The sequence below is a fragment of the Carcharodon carcharias genome, chromosome 10 (genome assembly GCF_017639515.1).
Source record: "Carcharodon carcharias isolate sCarCar2 chromosome 10, sCarCar2.pri, whole genome shotgun sequence".
Classification (NCBI taxonomy): Eukaryota; Metazoa; Chordata; class Chondrichthyes; order Lamniformes; family Lamnidae; genus Carcharodon; species Carcharodon carcharias.
Genome location: NC_054476.1, coordinates 141629820 through 141648603, shown reverse-complemented (window position 1 = coordinate 141648603; position 18784 = coordinate 141629820). Strand labels below are relative to the sequence as shown.

The 18784-nt window shown below is 47.0% G+C and overlaps 1 protein-coding gene across 1 annotated transcript in view; it reads left to right on the top strand.

Annotated features, from left to right (window-relative positions):
• The window catches only part of LOC121282741 (pigment epithelium-derived factor-like), a 34796-nt gene extending 16012 nt beyond the window's left edge, over positions 1-18784 (top strand). Inside the window, exons 2-8 of the mRNA XM_041196477.1 lie at positions 405-492; positions 3701-3920; positions 13012-13167; positions 14155-14358; positions 15101-15243; positions 16195-16405; positions 17364-18784. Coding sequence (XP_041052411.1) covers positions 418-492; positions 3701-3920; positions 13012-13167; positions 14155-14358; positions 15101-15243; positions 16195-16405; positions 17364-17623 — 1269 coding nt within the window. The 5' untranslated portion in view covers positions 405-417 and the 3' untranslated portion in view covers positions 17624-18784. The remainder of the gene's footprint in view (positions 1-404; positions 493-3700; positions 3921-13011; positions 13168-14154; positions 14359-15100; positions 15244-16194; positions 16406-17363) is intronic.

Genomic DNA, 18784 nt, shown 5'->3' with positions numbered 1-18784 from the left:
ACTCCCTCAGTACTGACCCTCCAACAGTGCAGCACTCCCTCAATACTGACCCACCAACAGTGCAGCACTCCCTCAGTATTGATCCTCCAACTGTGCAGCGCTCCCTCAGTGCTGACCCTCCAACAATGCAGCAGTCCCTCAGTATTGATCCTCCAACAGTGCAGCACTCCCTCAGTACTGCATTTTGAGTGTTAGACTGGATTTTCTGCTCAAGTCTGTGGAGTGGGACTTGAATCCATAACTGCTGAGTCAGAGGCAGTTATCTTATACACTGACCTTGGGCTGCTGGGCCAGGCATAAAGCAACTTATTAACAATGATGATTCTGCTTTGAGTGGGAGGAGTTTAGACCAATCTGAAGACACACTGCCCAGGTTCTGATGGTGTTTCTGTCTTTCCCCTCAGCTCCGAATACAGGATGAAGATTCTAACTGCACTTGTGTTCCTGGGAGCTGCCAGACTCTCCTATAGCCAAGAAGAACATTTATCATTAGTAAGTTGTCACTTATTCTAAGGTAAAATGTCTCCTGTCTCCACAGCAACATCTCGCTGGTGGTTTTGTTATTTGGTTGCACTTACCATTCCCATCGTTTCAGCATGACTTTGGACTTTTCCCTCTCTAATAGTAAAATCTATCATAATATCGATTTTATCAGTAATCTTTGGGAAAAATAAACACACTGTTTCCTAACTTCTCCTGACTAGGTGTAATATTTTGCTCCGTCTTTAGAATTCAATCCAATCTGGTTTACTTAAAAATGCAATTGTTCCCTTCACACCTGTGTGTACCTACTTAACATTTTGAACCTAGCTTATTTTCTGTTACACCAAAGCCTTCAGACCAGCTGCCCTTAATTCAATTAAGTCACACACACACACACATAGACACCCACACATTCGCACACACAGGCCCCACTGTCACTCTACTCCAATAACATTATGAAAATTACTATATCTTCCTGGCAAATATATTGGCATGGATGGAAGATTGGCTGGCTAACAGGAAACAAAGCATAGACATAAAAGGGTCTTTTTCTGGTTGGCAGGATAGAATGAGTGATGTGCCACAGGGATCAGTGCTGGGACCTCAACTTTTTACAATTTATAAAAATAACTTGGTTGAAGGGACAGTTGGTATGGTTGCTAAATTTGCTAATGGCACAAAAATAAGTGGGCAACTAAGTTGTAAAGAGAACATAAGGAGGTTACAAAGGGATATAGATAGGTTAAGTGAGTGGGCCAAGATCTGGCAAATGGAGTATAATGTGGGCAAATGTGAAATTGTCCATTTTGCAGGAAGAGTAAAAAAGCTTATTATCTAGATGGTGAGAGTTTGCAGAGCTCTGAGATTCAGAGGGATCTGGGTGTCATAGTGCATGAATCACAAAAGGCTAGTACGTAGGTACAGCAAGTAATTAGGAAAGCTAATAGAATGTTATTGTTTATTGTGAGGGGAATTGAATACAAAAGTTGGGAGTTATGCTTCAGTTGTCCAGGGAACTGGTGAGACCAAATGTGAAGTACTGTGTACAGCATTGGTCACCTTATTTAAAGAAAGATGTAAATGCGTTGGAAGCAGTTCAGAGAAGGTTTACCAGACTAATACCTGGAATGGTCATGTTGTCTTATGACGAAAGGTTGGATAGGCTAGGCTTGTATTCGCTGGAGTTTAGAAGAGTAAGAGGTGACTTGATTGAAACATATAAGATCGTGAGGGGTCTTGACAGGGTGGATGTAGAGGGGATGTTTCCTCTTGTGGGAGAATAGAAACATAGAAAATAGGAGCAGGAGTAGGCCATTCGGCCCTTCAAGCCTGCTCCACCATTCATTATGATCATGGCTGATCATCCAACTCAATAGCCTGCTCCCGCTTTCTCCCCATATCCTTTGATCCCTTTCACCCCAAGAGCTATATCTAACTCCTTCTTGAAAACATACAATGTTTTGGCCTCAACTACTTTCTGTGGTAGCAAATTCCACAGGCTCACCACTCTCTGGGTGAAGAAATTTTACCTCATCTCAGTCCTAAATGGTCCACCCTGTATCCTCAAACTGTAACCCCTAGTTCTGGACTCCCTCACCATCGGGAACATCCTTGCTGCATCCACCCTGTCTAGTCCTGTTAGAATTGTATAGGTTTCTATGAGAACCCCCTCATTCTTGTGAACTCCAGCAAATATAATCCTAACTGACTCAATCTCTCATCATATGTCAGTCCCGCCATCCCAGGAAATCAGTCTGGTAAACCTTCGCTGCACTACCTCTGTAGCAAGAACATCCTTCCTCAGATAAGGAGGCTAAAACTGCACACAATATTTTAGGTGTGGTCTGTATAATTGCAGTAAAACATCCCTGCTCCTGTATTCGAATCCTCTCAGTATGAAGGCCAACACACCATTTGCCTTCTTTACCGCCTGCTGCACCTGCATGCTTACCTTCAGTGACTGGTGTACGAGGACACCCAGGTCTCATTGCACATTCCCCTCTCTCAATTTATAGTCATTCAGATAATAATCTGCCTTCCTGTTTTTGCTACCAAAGTGGATAACCTCACATTTATCCACATTATACTGCATCTGCCATGCATTTGCCCACTCACTCAGCTTGTCCAAATCACACTGAAGCATCTCTGCATCCACCTCAAAGCTCACCCTCCCACCCAGCTTTGTGTCATCTGCAAATTTGGAGATATTACATTTAGATCCCTCATCTAAATCATTAATTATATATATTGTGAATAGCTGGGGTCCCAGCTCCGATCCCTGCAGTACCCCACTAGTCACTGCCTGCCATTCAGAAAAAGACCTGTTTATTCCTACACTTAGTTTCCTGTCTGCCAACCAGTTTTCTGTCCATCGCAATACACTACACCCAATCCCATGTGCTTTAATTTTACACGCTAATCTCTTACGTGGGACTTTGTCGAAAGCCTTCTGAAAGTCCAAATAAACCACATCCACTGGCTCCCCCTCATCAACTCTACTAGTTACATCCTCGAAAAATTCCAGTAGAATTGTCAAACATGATTTCCCTTTCGTAAATCCATGCTGAATCTAGAATGAGGGGTCACTGTTTAAAAATAAGGGGTCACTCATTTAAAATAGAGATGAGGAAAATTTTTTTCTCTTAAACCATTCAAATCCCTCGATTAGATCCCAGTTGAGAACTCACTCCTGGGTATAATATAAAATTTGCCATGCTTTCATTGCTGAGCTGATTGCACTGTTCTGACAGTTTTTAAAAATTCATTCACAGGATGTGGGCTTCGCTGGCTGGGCCAGCATTTATTGCACATCCCTAGTTGCCCTTGAGAAAGTGGTGGTGAGCCGCCTTCTTGAACTGCTGCAGTCCATGTGGTGTTGGTACACCCACAGTGCTGTTAGGGAGGGAGTTCCAGGATTTTGACCCAGTGACAGTGAAGGAGCGACGATATATTTCCAAGTCAGGATGGTGTGTGACTAGGAGGTGGTAGTGTGCCCATGTATCTGCTGCCCTTGTCCTTCTAGATGGCAGTGGTTGTGGGTTTGGAAGGTGCTGTCGAAGGAATCTTGGTGAGTTTCTGCAGTGCATCTTGTAGATGGTACACACTGCTGCTACTGTGCGTCGGTGGTGGAGGGAGTGAATGTTTCTGAATGTGGTGCCAATCAAGTGGCTGCTTTGCCTGGATGGTGTCAAGTGATGATCGTGTTAAATATTTCTAGGACCCTATGCAGGATGAAACCTCGGTGCTGGAATCGTTGGATTATCCATTGGAAGAGGAAGAGGAGGAGGAGATCCTGACCTCTCCAGTGCAGAGACTGGCGTACTCTATCTCTGACTTTGGCTACGACCTTTACCGGCTGGTGGCCAGCAGGAACCCCAATGCCAACGTCTGCCTGTCTCCCCTGAGTGTAGCTACGACTCTGTCAGCATTGTCCCTTGGTGAGAAAGATGCCAATCTATTCTCTCTCAATGGGAGGGTCAACAATGAACATTTTTTTTTCCCAATCTTCCTCTCCACCCTTCTTTAGAAGTCACTTTCAATGGGGTACAGGTTCCACACACACTGACTCTCACTGGGGTAGGTACAGATGCCACACACACTGACTCTCACTACGGTACGGGCCCCACACACACTGACTCTCACTGGGGTGCGGGTCCCACACACACTGACTCTCACTGGGGTACGGGTCCCACACACACTGACTCCTACTGGGGTATGGGTCCCACACACACTGACTCTCACTGGGGTACGGGTCCCACACACACTGACTCTCACTGGGGTACGGGTCCCCATACACTGACTCTCACTGGGGTACGGGTCCCACACACACTGACTCTCACTGGGGTACGGGTCCCACACACACTGACTCTCATTGGGGTACGGCTCCCACACACACTGACTCTCACTAGGGTACGGGTCCCACACACACTGACTCTCACTAGCGTATGGGTTCCACACACAATGACTCTCACTGGGTTACGGGTCCCACACACACTGACTCGCACTGGGATACGGGTCCCACACACACTGACTCTCATTGGGGTATGGGTACCACACACACTGACCATCACTGGGGTACGGGTCCCACACACACTGACTCTCACTGGGGTATGGGTCACACACACACTGACTCTCACTAGGGTACGGGTTCCACACACACTGACTCTCACTGGGGTATGGGTCCCACACACACTGACTCTCACTGGAATACAGCTTCCACACACACTAACTGTCACTAGAGTATGGGTTCCATACAACCTGACTCTCACTGGGATGCAGGTCCCACACATACTGACTCGCACTGGGATACGGGTCCCAAACACACTGACTCTCACTGGGATATGGGTACCACACACACTGACTCTCATTGGGGTACGGGTCCCACACACACTGACTCTCACTGGGGTACAGGTCCCACACACACTGACTCTCACTGGGGTACGGGTTCCACACACACTGACTCCTACCAGGGGTACGGGTCCCACACACACTGACTCTCACTGCGGTACAGCTCCCACACACACTGACTCTCACTGGGGTACAGCTCCCACATACACTGATCTCTCACTGGGGAACAGGTTCCACACACACTGACTCTCATTGGGGTACAGGTCCCACAGATACAGACCCTCACTGGGGTACGGGTCCCACACACACTGACTCCTACTGGGGTAGGGGTCCCACACACGCTGACTCTCATTGGAGTACGGGTCCCACACACACTGACTCTCACTGGGGTACGGGTCCCACACACACACTGACTCTCACTGGGGTACGGGTCCCACACACACACTGACTCTCACTGGGGTACGGGTCCCACACACACTGACTCCTACCGGGGTATGGGTCCCACACACACTGACTGTCACTGGGGTGCGGGTCCCACACACACTGACTCCTACTGGGGTACGGGTCCCACGCACACTGACTCTCACTGGGGTACGGGTCCCACACACACTGACTCCTACCGGGGTACGGGTCCCACACACACTGACTCACTGGGGTACGGGTCCCACACACACTGACTCCTACTGGGTTACGGGTCCTACATACACTGACTCTCACTGGGGTACGGGTCCCACACACACTGACCCCTACCGGGATACGGGTCCCACACACACTGACTCTCACTAGGGTACGGGTCCCACACACACACACACACACACACAGCTCCGAGTAACCATTCTTCAACAGTTGAGTCTCACAGGGTATGTGAAATTGCAAGGCACCCATCACCTGTTCTCACTCGATGTCCAGAGATGTGTTGCCAGTGGGTTATCTCACTGGCCACAAATGGATTCTCAATCTCCTCACTCCAGTGGTGCTGAAGCCAACTGATATTGTAACCAGGATGAGATCAGTTAACCCAGCATAGCCCAGTGATCAGAGTGTGGCTGCTGTAGGACACAGGCTCAAAGCCATCTGCAGCGAGGCCTTCATTGCCTAAGAGTTGGATATGCCTTTGGTGAGGTCGAGGACTAAATGAGCTCAGAAATGGGGAATAGCCTGGCTTATGAGCCATTGTCTCTGCTGCTGTGTTTCGTGAGATCCCCTGTTCATACCATCTTCCCCTGGTCTCTTCTCCTTGTGTCAGATGAGTCAGTGTCGCAACCGAACCAAGGCCTATCAAACTTGGAGTGGAGCAGTCAGTGGCTGAGCTGAGGTACAGGCTCTATGGGTCCTGCTATCTCTGCACCAGTGGAACATGACAGCTGTGCCTGCTAACTGCTGAGGGATCACTGTCTCTCCTGACTTGCAATCAGTCCCATTATCCCAAGGTTCAGACCCAACACTCCCAAAACTTGAATTTCTCCATCTCCCAGCTGCACAATTAAGCAGATTCTGTGTTACTGTGCATTCCTAACACAGTGCTTCTGCTGCTCCATGCTTTCAGAGATACCTCTCTAACTTGTGTTTATGTACTTGGTTCCTTAACATTAGTTTTTTCTTGTAATCCTTCACCTCTGATGCTTGGTCATATCTTCAATATGATTTCATACTGATGACATATCACTGCCCACCTGCAAAATACATATCTAGAACTCTTACACTCTGACCACAGAAACACAGCTGATAGGCATACCCACAGAAACAGATCCTGAAGGTGCTGACTCTCACTGGGGGACACTTCCTGAAGGTGTTGACTCTCACTGGGGGACAGTTCCTGAAGGTGCTGACTCTCACTGGGGGGCAGTTCCTGAAGGTGCTGACTCTCACTGGGGGGCAGTTCCTGAAGGTGCTGATTCTCACTGGGGCACAGTTCCTAAAGGTGCTGACTCTCGCTGGGGGACAGTTCCTGAAGGTGCTGACTCTCGCTGGGGGACAGTTCCTGAAGGTGCTGACTCTCACTGGGGGACAGTCCCTGAAGGTGCTGACTCTCACTGGGGGCCAGTTCCTGAAGGTGCTGATTCTCACTGGAGGCCAGTTCCTGAAGGTGCTGACTCTCACTGGGGGCCAGTTCCTGAAGGTGCTGACTCTCACTGGGGGCCAGTTCCTGAAGGTGCTGATTCTCACTGGGGGCCAGTTCCTGAAGGTGCTGATTCTCACTGGGGGACAGTTCCTGAAGGTGCTGATTCTCACTGGGGGACAGTTCCTGAAGGTGCTGACTCTCACTGGGGAACAGTTCCTGAAGGTGCTGACTCTCACTGGGGAACAGTTCCTGAAGGTGCTGACTCTCACTGGGGAACAGTTCCTGAAGGTGCTGACTCTCACTGGGGAACAGTTCCTGAAGGTGCTGACTCTCACTGGGGGACAGTTCCTGAAGGTGTTGACTCTCACTGGGGGACAGTTCCTGTAGATGCTGACTCTCATACATCATGGAGTCATAGGGGTCTACTGCACAGAAAAAGGCCCTTCGGCCCATAGAGTCTGTGCCGGTCAAACAAGTACCTAATTATTCTAATCCCATTTTCCAGCACTAAGCCCATTGCCTTGTATGCCATGGCATTGCAAGTGCACATCCAAATACTTTTTAAATGCTATGAAGGTTTCTGCCTTTACCACCCTTTCAGGCAGTGAGTTCCAGATTCCCACCACCCTTGGTGTGAAAAAATTCTTCCTCACATCCCCTCTAAACCTCCTGCCCCTTACCTTAAATCTATGCCCCCTGGTTATTGATCCCTCCACCAAGGGGAAAAGTACCTTCCTGTTTACCCTATCTATGCCCCTCATAATTTTATACACGTCAATCATGTCCCCCCTCAATTTCCTCTGCTCCAAGGAAAATAACCCCAATCTATCCTATCTCTCCTGATAACTAAAACTCTCCAGCGCAGGCAACATCCTGGTAAATCTCCTCTACCCTCTCTCTAATGCAATCACATCCTTCCTATAATGCGGATTCCAGGACTGCACTCAATACTCTAGCTGTGGCCTAACCAGCATTTGATACAGCTCCAGCTTAACCTCCCTGCTCTTATATTCTACACCTCAGCTAATAAAGGCAAGTATCCTGTATGCCTTCTTAACCACCTTATCTACCTGTCCCGCTACCTTAAGGGACTGGTGGACATGCACACCAAGGTCCCTCTGACCCTTGGTACTTCCCAGGGTCCTACCATTCATCACCTCACACTTATCCAGATTAAATTCCATTTGCCGCTGATCAGCCCATCTGACCAGCCCATCTATATCCTCCTGTAATCTAAGGCTATCCTCCTCACTATTTACCACCCCACCAATTTTCATGTCATCTGCGAATTTACTGATCATCCCTCCTACGTTCAAGTCTAAATCATTTAAAAATACCACAAAAAGCAAGGGACCCAACACCAATCCCTGTAGAACCCCACTGGACACAGGCATCCAGTCACAAAAACACCCTCGACCATCACCCTCTGCTTCCTGCCATTCAGCCAATTCTGGATCCAATTTGCCAAATTGCCTTGGATCCCATGGGCTCTTACCTTTGTTATCAGTCTCCCATGTGGGACCTTATCAAAAGCCTTGCTGAAGTCCAAGTAGACCACATTAAATGCATTGCCCTCATCTACACACCTGGTCACCTCTTCAAAAAAATTAAATCAAATTGGTCAGACATGACCTCCCCTTAACAAAATCATGCTGACTGTCCTTGATTAATCCCTGCCCCTCCAAGTGTAGATTAATTCTATCCCTTAGAATTGCTTCCAATTGTTTCCCCACCACTGAGTTTAGACTGACAGGCCTGTAGTTCCCTAGTTTATCCCTTTCTCTCTTCTTGAATAACAGTACCACATTGGCTGTCCTCCAGTCCTCTGGCACCTCTCCTGTGGCCAGAGAGGTATTGAAAATGATTGCCAGCGTCCCTGCTATCTCCTCCTTTGCCTCACTCAACAGCCTGGGATACATTTCATCCAGGCCTAGAGATTTATCTACTTTTAAACCTGCCAGACCACTTAGAACCTCCTCTCTTTCTGGTGTAATTTCTTTAATTATATCACAGTCCTTCTGCCTGATTTCCATACCCACGTCGCCCCTCTCACTTGTGAACACCGACACAAAGTATTAATTTAGAACCCTATCTACGTCTTCCAGCTCCACACACAAATTACCACTATGGTCCTTAATGGGCCCTACTCCTTCCCTAGTTATCCTCTTGCTCTTAATGTACTTGTAAAATAACTTTGGATTTTCCTTTATTTTACCTGCCAATGCTTTTCATGCCCCTTTTTGCTCTCCTAATTTCCTTTTTAAGTTCTCCCCTACACATGCTATACTCCTCTAGGACTTCGGCTATTATGAGCCCTCGGTATCTGCCATAAGCCTCCCTTTTTCTCTTTATCCAATCCTGTATATCCCTTGACATCCAGGGTCCCCTGGATTTGTTGGTCCCACCTTTTGTCTTTACTGGAATATGTTGGCCCTGTATTCTCCCGATTTCCATCTTGAATGAGTCCCACTGCTCTGACGCAGATTTACCTAAAAGTAGCTGCTCCCAGTCTACTGTGGCCAAATCATATCTGATGTTATTAATGTCAGCCTTCCCCCAATTTAGAACTCTGATTTCTGGCCCATGCTTGTCCTTTCCCATAGCAACCATGAATCTAATGGAGTTATGATCACTATCTGTAAAATGCTCTTTCACTGATACCTCTACCACTTGCCCGGCTTCACTCCCTAAAATTAAGTTAAAATCCCCCACTATTATTACCCTATTACTTTTGCACTTCTCTGAAATTTGCCTACATATCTACTCTTCAATTTCTCTCTGACTGTTTGGGGGCCAATAATACACTCCTAGCAATGTGATTGCTCCTTTTTTGTTTTTAAGTTCTACCTGTATGGCTTCATTTGAGGAGCCTTCTAAGCTGTCATCCCTCCTTATTGCTGTAATTGATTCCTTGATTAATATTGCGATACCCCTTCCTCTTTTACTTCCTTCTCGGTCTTGCCTGAAGGCCCTGTATCCTTGAATATTGAACTGCCAATCCTGCCCGTCTCTCCACCATGTCTCTATGCCAGCAATGACATCATACTTCCATGTGTTAATTTGTGCCGTCAACTCATCTGCCCTATTCATCAGACTCCTTGCATTAAAATAAATACCATCCAACCTTGCCAAACTCCCTTGTGCTATAACTGGCCTATAATTTCTATGCCTTCCAGACTCACTTGCTCTCCCTTCTGATTTTGGCTATGCATTTCCCCCTGCTCAACCTCCTCTCAGGATCCCATCCCCCTGCCAAGTTAGTGTAAACCTTCCCCAACAGCACTAGCAAACCTCCCTGCAAGGATAACAAAAACAGAATTACCTGGAAAAACTCAGCAGGTCTGGCAGCATCGGCAGAGAAGAAAAGAGTTGACATTTCGAGTCCTCATGACCCTTCGACAGAACTTGAGTTCGAGTCCAAGAAAGAGTTGAAACATAAGCTGGTTTAAGGTGTGTGTGGAGGGGGCGGGGGGGGGGGGGGGGTGGCGCGGATAGAGAGAGAGAGAGAGAGAAGTGGAGAGGGTTGGTTTGGTTGTAGGGACAAAAAGCAGTAATAGAAGCAGATCATCAAAAGATGTCAACAACAATAGAACAAAAGAACACATAGGTGTTAAAGTTGGTGATATTATCTAAACGAATTTGCTAATTAAGAATGGATGGTAGGGCACTCAAGGTATAGCTCTAGTGGGGGTGGGGAGAGCATAAAAGATTTTAAAATATTTAAAAATAATGGAAATAGGTGGGAAAAGAAAAATCTATATAATTTATTGGAAAAAAAAGGAAGGGGGAAACAGAAAGGGGGTGGGGAAGGGGGAGGGAGCTCAAGACCTAAAGTTGTTGAATTCAATATTCAGTCCGGAAGGCTGTAAAGTGCCTAGTCGGAAGATGAGGTGTTGTTCCTCCAGTTTGCGTTGGGCTTCACTGGAACAATGCAGCAAGCCAAGGACAGACATGTGGGCAAGAGAGCAGGGTGGAGTGTTAAAATGGCAAGCGACAGGGAGGTTTGGGTCATTCTTGCGGACAGACCGCAGGTGTTCTGCAGAGCGGTCGCCCAGTTTACGTTTGGTCTCTCCCATGTAGAGGAGACCACCTTCCTGCAAGGATGTTGGTCCCATTCCGGTTCAGGTGCGACCCGTCTGCCTTGTACAGGTCCCACCACCCCCAGAAATGGTCCCAATGTCCCAGAAATCTAAAGCCTTCCCTCATGCACCATCTCTCCAGCCACGCATTCATCTGGACTAACCACCTATTTCTATACTCACTAGTGCGCGGCACCGGAAGTAATCCAGGGATTACTACCTTTGAGGTCCTGTTTTTTAACCTGTTTCCTAGCCCCCCATAAATTCTGTTTGCAGGACCTCATCCCTCTTTCTACCTATGTTGTTGGTACCAGTATGTACCACGATCTGTCTGTTTGCCCTCCCCCTTTAGAATGCCCCGCAGCCATTCAGTGACATCCTTGACCCTGGCACCAGGGAGGCAACACCCCATCCTGGAGTCATGTCTACGGCCGCAGAAATGTCTGTCTGTTCCCCTTACTATCGAGTCTCCTACCACTATTGCTCTTCCCCTCTTTTTCCTCCTCCTCTGTGCAGCAGAGCCACTCACAGTGCCATGAGCGTGGCTGCACTCCCCAGAGGAACCGGCACTCTCACCGTTTTCCAACACAGAAAAAGCGAGATGCACCCTGTGGATTTCCTGACTACCTGCCTGACACCTTTCTTCTGACTGATGATCACCCATTCTCTCTCTCTGCACTTCCGTAAGCTGTGGGGTGACCAAGTCTGAAAATGTGCTATCCACGGAACTCTCAGCCTTGCGGATGTACCTCAGTGGCCCCAGGTACCACTCAAGTTCCAAAATTCAGAGTTCAAGTAGCTGCAGCTGGTGGCACTTCCTGTACATGTGGTCAGTCAGAGCGCAAGGAGCATCTAGGACTTCCCACATGTTGCAGGTGGTACATAACACGGGACTGAGCTGCCCTGCCATGCCTCTAGTTGAAAAAAAGCCCTTAAAGTTAAATACAGTAAAAAGTTAAATTATTTATGCATTTTAAATAAAAACTAGAACCTTTACCTTTCCTTAGCTTAATCTATTTTAAACTGGAGAAAAAAAACTGGAGAAAAACACTTACCCACTACCCACGAATCAGCTCTCACCTTTGTGCTGACATCACTTTTTGAAGCTTCCCCGCATTCGCGCTGATTTTGATCTCTCCGCCACTCTCTTGCGCTGTCTTGTGATCTCACTCTTGTTATTTTCAACAAGAGCTGACTGCAGGACACTCTTCCCAGGCTGCTTCACCACGATGCTGACTGTAGGACACTCTCCCCAGACTGCTTCACTGCGATGCTGACTACAGGATACTTTTCTCAGCTCTCACTGGGGGACAGTTCCTGAAGGTGCTGACTCTCACTGGGGGACAGTTCCTGAAGGTGCTGACTCTCACTGGGGGACAGTTCCTGAAGGTGCTGACTCTTATTGATGAGGATCCTTGTTTAGGTGGATAGATTGGAGAAGCTGGGGCTGTTCTCTTTAGAGAAGATTGAGAGGAGATTTGATGGAGGAGTGCAAAATCATGGGGGATCTGGTCAGAGTAGATAGGGAGAAACTGTTCCCAATGGCAGCAAGTTAGAGAACCAGAGGGCAATGATTTAAGGTGATTGGCAAAAGAACGAATGAGGAAAAGAATGGAAACCAAATGAAAAGAATAGGAGGAAAAGCTTTTTTACGCAGTGAGTTGTTAAGATCAGGAATACACTGCCTGAGAGGCAGTGGTGGAGGCAAATTCAATCATGGCTTTCAAAAGGATTTGGATAATTATCTCAAGAGAAAAAAAATCCATTGGACTGAGGAAAAGGCAGGTGACCAGGGCTAGTTGAGATGATCTTGCAGGGAACCGGCAGGGCATAATGGGCCAAGTATCCTCCTCCTGCACTGTAGCCGTTCTATTAAGTAGGACACTCTTCCCAGACTGCTTCACTGCGATGCTGACTACAGGATACTTTTCTCAGCTCTCACTGGGGGACAGTTCCTGAAGGTGCTGAATCTTTAGAGGGGTGATAGCAATGCTGACGTGTTCATTACTATCTTGGTGTTTTTTTAAATCTTTTTTTAAGGTACGGTCTCCACAAGCGAGCAGATTTTGCATGGAGTTCTGAACTATGATTTAGTGAAGGACCTGAATATTCATAGTGTCTACAAGGACCTGCTGAGTGATGTTACAGCTCTCCCCAAAGACTTCAAAACGGTTTCGCGAATTTATGTAAAGAAGAGTAAGAAATTACTGAGTCTTACTTCATGACAATAAAAGCTAAAGGGGTCTGTCAATACATTGCCTGTGTTAGCATGTGTGGGTGGAATTGTGTCAAGACACAGATTTTTGTCAGTATTTCTGTAAATACACATGTTTTTGTGTGTGTGAGAGAGAGAGAGAGCACGAGTGAGGGACAGGGAGTTGCAGTAGGTGTCTTAATCTAGTTTTGAGCCCAGGGTACAAGCTGGCTGATTGCAGTGTGAATGTTGCAGTGCAGTTCTCTGTGACCAATAGAGTCCACGTCATCCCTGCCTCTGCCTCTGCCTCTGCCTACTACTGCCTGGGTGACCAACAGTGTGTCACACCAGCAGGAATAGTGAGTGCAAGTGCTGGCACCAGCAGGAGTGAGATTCCATCAACCTGAGTAAAGCCAGCATATGATGAGAGGCTGAATAAATTGGGTCTACATTCTCTGGAGTTTAGAAGATTGAGAAGTGACCTGATTGACACCTACAAGATTCTAAAGGGGTTTGACAGGGTAAGCACAGAGGCTGTTTCCCCTGGATGTGGAAGTTACAATACCTGGGGGGAGGGGGAGGGGTGGGTGGGGGGGAGGTGTGCAGAGGGCATTGTTAGCATAAGGGGCCAATCATTTACGACTGAGATGAGGAGAAATTTTTTCGCTCAAAGGGTTGTGAATCTTTGGAATTCTCTACTCCAGAGCGTTGTGGATGCTCCATTGTTGAATACGTTTAAGGCTGGGAAAGGCAGATTTTTTGGTCTCTCAGGGTATTAAGGAATATGGGGAGCGGGTAGGAAAATAGAGTTGAAGCTCAAGATCAGCCATGATCAATATTGAATGGTGGAGCAGGTTCAATGAGCCGAATGGTCTACTCGTGCTCCCAGTTAAGTTGAGCTTGAATCTAGGAAATCCCATGGCACACATCTGTAGTGAATGCTGCATATTGAGCTGCTGCTTCTCTTTCATTTTTTCATTTTCACCCAGAACAGAGAATGAGGGCGAACTTTATGAATCAAGTTGAAACGTTCTACGGTGCCAGACCTAAGGCCGTGAGTGGCAATAATCGACAGGATGTGCAGAATATCAACCAATGGGTGAAGGCCTATAGCAGTGGCCTGATAGATCGAGTCATCAGTTCAATCCCACAGGACCTCAGTCTGCTCCTCCTCAGTGCTGCTCATTATAAAGGTACAGCCAGGAGTGGATGATTCTACACACAAGCAGGTTCACTGCCTGAAACATTATTCAATGCTGAGCAAGGGGAGGTAAAGTTACAGGGAGTTGTTGAAGACAGCTCAGCTGGTATAGCCCAGAATCCCCAAAGCACAGTTGGGTCAAATAAACTTCTGAATCAAGGATTCCCTGGGATGGTCCAGTTCCTGGAGGTGCTGACTTTCACTGGGGGACAGTTCCTGAAGGTGCTGATTCTCACTGGGGGACAGTTCCTGAAGGTGCTGACTCTCACTGGGGGACAGTTCCTGAAGGTGCTGACTCTCAGTGGATTATTCAGACGTTGCCAGACTGGGAGTCAGTGTCTGTTAGTGAGCACAGGGGTGAACAGGGCTTGTGTGAGTTAGGATGTGGACAGCAGTGTTTAGGATGTGGCGATGATTGCCGAAGGCGGGTGACCAGCCACGAGACCATTGGATTAGTCAAGCAAAGACATGCGGGTTTCAGGAGCAGATGGTTGAGGGACTGGCTTACTCCTGCTCCCAATTTGTATGTTTGCACGTAAGTTCAGAGGGGTTGTTCAATGTTAAGCAACTAAGGTTGTCCTATTGGGGTTGATCTTGAGAGAATGGCCGAGGGGGGGATGCAGGTTTGTTCCTAGTAAATGGAATTTGTGGTGTGGACTGTGATGGATCCAAAGTTGGCCAGTGTTGTGCCATTGTCCAGCACTCCCGATATCTTGTCTTTTCTTCTGTTTCAGGCCAACTGTTAGCCAAATTCAACACAGCAGAGACAACCCAAAAAGCGTTCAGTGTAGATTATGGTCAAGTTGTCAACGTTCCCATGATGTCTGACACAAACTATCCTTTACGTTATGGCTATGACACGGAACTGAGATGCAAGGTAACCTTGACCAGTGGATGACTCCGGGCTCAAAGAACAAAGCCACTGGCCCACAGTGCCAGGAGTGTTGCTGAACCAAACAGGAGCTATCCTCTATTCCCTATCACTTTACCTGGCACCATCCTCTCTGACAGGAACAGGAGGAGGCCATTCAGCCCCTCAAAGCCTGATCACTCTAAAATTTAGCTGATCCGTATGTCAAAATCATTTAACCTGCTCTTATTTATATCCCTCAAGACTCGAACCCAAAAAAAGTAGTCAATCGCTTGTTACCGATTCACTTTCCAGTTAGAATAATCTCTCCCTATTAAACATCTGGGAATCTGTTGGTATATCCAGAGCATTGCTCTATACCAATATGCTACATTGCTGGCAGGTCAGTACTGAGGGAGCGCTGCACTGTCGGAGGGTCAGTACTGTGGGAGTCCTGCATTGCCGGCGGGTCAGTACTGAGGGAGTGCTGCACTGTCAGAGGGTCAGTACTGAGGGAGTGCTGCACTGTCAGAGGGTCAGTACTGAGGGAGCACTGCACTGTCAGGGGGTCAGTACTGAGGGAGTGCTGCACTGTCGGAGGGTCAGTACTGAGGGAGCGCTGCACTGTCAGAGGGTCAGTACTGAGGGAGCGCTGCACTATCCGAGGGTCAGTACTGAGGGAGCGCTGCACTGTCAGAGGGCTAATACAGAGGAATGTTTTGGTATATGGCTACTAAACACCAATCAGTGCCAGGAACCCCTTTCTCCATAATGCAGGGTCAATAAGGTAATTTCTACTGCCTCCCAAGATAAATCGGCTATCTTAGCAACTGCCAGGGCTTTCCAGGTTGCATTGCCACACAAGGACTGTGTTCTGGCGTGTGCTCACATTGTTCCAAGTGATTGGCTATTTGGGTGGAGGTGAAGTTGTGGAGTTTTACAGATTTCCATAGAGAGAATTTACTCTTTATCCTTCAGATTGGCCTGTTTCGATATGTGGGTGACATCAGCCTGCTCATCTTCCTACCTGCCGAAATCAGGAGGAACATGAGCCTGATTGAGGAGAATCTGAACCCTGTGTTTATCCATGACCTAGTCGGTCAGCTGCAGGATGTGCAAGCGAGCGTCTCTTTACCCAAACTGAAGATCAACATTGACCAGGAGCTGAAGGAATCACTTGGTGAAATGAGTAAGTATTTCTCCATTGGTGATAGAATCAACACAATAATTAAACAAGGTTGTTCATCTCTTCACGTTGCTATCACAGAATCATTACAGCACAGCAGGAGGCCATTCAGCCCATCGTGTCTGCAACAGCTGCCTGAAGGAGCAATTTACCTAGAGCTATTCCCCCACCTTCTCCCTGTAACCCTGCACATTCTTCCTTTACAGGTAACATTCTAATTCCCTTTTGAATGCTTCAATTGAACCTATCTCCACCACACCCTCAGGCAGTATATTCCAGACCTTAACCACTCGCTGCATGAAAGAGGTTTTTCATATCAATCTTTCTTCTTTTGCAAATCACTTTAAATCTGTGCCCTCTTGTTTTCAATCCTTTCACCAGTGGGAACAGTTTCTCCCTACCTACTGTGTCCAGACCCCTCATGATTTTGATTACTTCTATCAGATCTCCTCTCAACCTTCTCTTCTCCAAGGACAAAAGTCCTAACTTCTCCAATCTATCTTCATAACTCAAGTTCCTCACCTTCAATTAAAATTTGCAGGGCTATGGGTAAAGAGCAGGGGAATGAGGTTAAATAGATAGCTCTTTCAAAAAGCTAGCACAAGCACATGGAGGCAAATGGGCTTCTTAGCTGCTGTATCATTCCATCATTTTACAAGGTTTCAAAATCCAAGTGTGACATCAGCAAACGCTTGGTGCCTGATTTGTCCCAGCTTGGTACAGGTTTGTCCCTGATAAAGGTAGCCATTCAGTCTGTCTGTCTCTCCCTGACTCTCTCTGTTCTCCAGAAACTTGAGGTCTCACATTTTCCTACACTTGCTGTTTTAAAGCTGTGAACAGATATGCGCTCAGTACTTTTTTGCAGGGTGATGCGGGGAGATTGTAAAATCAGTTTGAATTCCTCACAGAAGCTTCAAACAAATGCATAAAAACTTAGAAACGTCTGTTTGTTTTAAACCAGATCTGACTCCTCTATACACTCCATCACGACTGAATAAAATTACAAACATGCCAATGAAGATCTCCAGCATTAAGCACCACACTTTCTTGGAGTTGAACGAGCAAGGTGTTAAGGCATCTCCTGTGTTGGATCCCAACAACAGACAACTCATCGTGGATTTTCAGGTTAATCGACCCTTCATCCTAGTCCTGTACGACAACCCGTCTGGATCTTTGCTGCATATTGGGAGAGTCTTGGATCCCAGGGGGCTGGTGGAATAATCTCTCCACCAATAGACAGCAGAACAAGCCTGGCATTATACACAAGCAAAAGCCATGTAGAAAGGGATCATCACCAGTTCACCCAATCCCTCAGACGGCAAACATTCGCTTCGACCTTCTTACTGAGTCACCTGATACAGCTGTTCAGGTTTAGCAGGAGTTTACATCACCGTGACTCAGTTGGATGATAGAAGCACCAAAGTACCCCACAGTTACACCTTAGCCCTCACATCTCCACCTTGCTCTGCCTGAACTACACCCCCCTCTACCAGCTCCATAACTCACCACAAACAGTTTGGCTTTTTCTCCGTCATCACTAAGCATTGTCCTCAAATACTGAACATTTTCTTCCCCCTCTATAAAATCCAAGTCTTTCTATCTCCTTCTTATCCTCACTATCTTACCTCTCTCCCTTCCTCTACACCTCAGTCTCCTTCTCCCCCTCCATCTCTCTCTCCTGCACCCTCATTCTGTTGAGATCGAGACTACCATCTCTAACTCAAGCTTTCCCAGTTTAAACATCACTTTTCACAAAACAATGCGACTCATCTTTCTCTCTTTTCCTCTCGCACCTGCTGTGTTTTTCATCCCTCGCCTGGGGTGGGAAGCATGAACGTGATAATAAACTTTAAAAAACTCCCACATCAGCCCTGTGCTGTCCTGTTGGGAGCAGAGTGTAGGCTGTCAGGCTAAGTAGTGGGAGAGTGTGTGTTATTATCGGCTGAGCCCCCTGCAATGGAAAGCATTTTGAGAGCATCTCAAAGATTCCCTCCTGACGACCCTGAAAGGGTTAAATCCAGCATTCTGTTCACCACAGCTTGCGACAGAGCAAAGCTTTATAACTGTTAATTTCAGACGCTGCTACCTGATGCTCTTACAAGAAAATCAAAACCACTTTTCATTGTGAATGAAATTTGTTCTGGAAACATTCACTATGTCCAGCAGTTCATCATCCTCCACCCACTAAACGGAGCCAGGATTGGCACAGCCCACATGAACCAGGAACCAGGTCCACAGCCTTCATTAAATAGGTTCATTCCTAAGTACACAAACATCAAGAAGTCTTTCAAGAGGGTTAATTTCACACATGAATGTATCCCCTCAGCTATAATATTGAGTGTGTGAAATACACCGAGGAAATAAAGCTCTGCTAAACTTGTA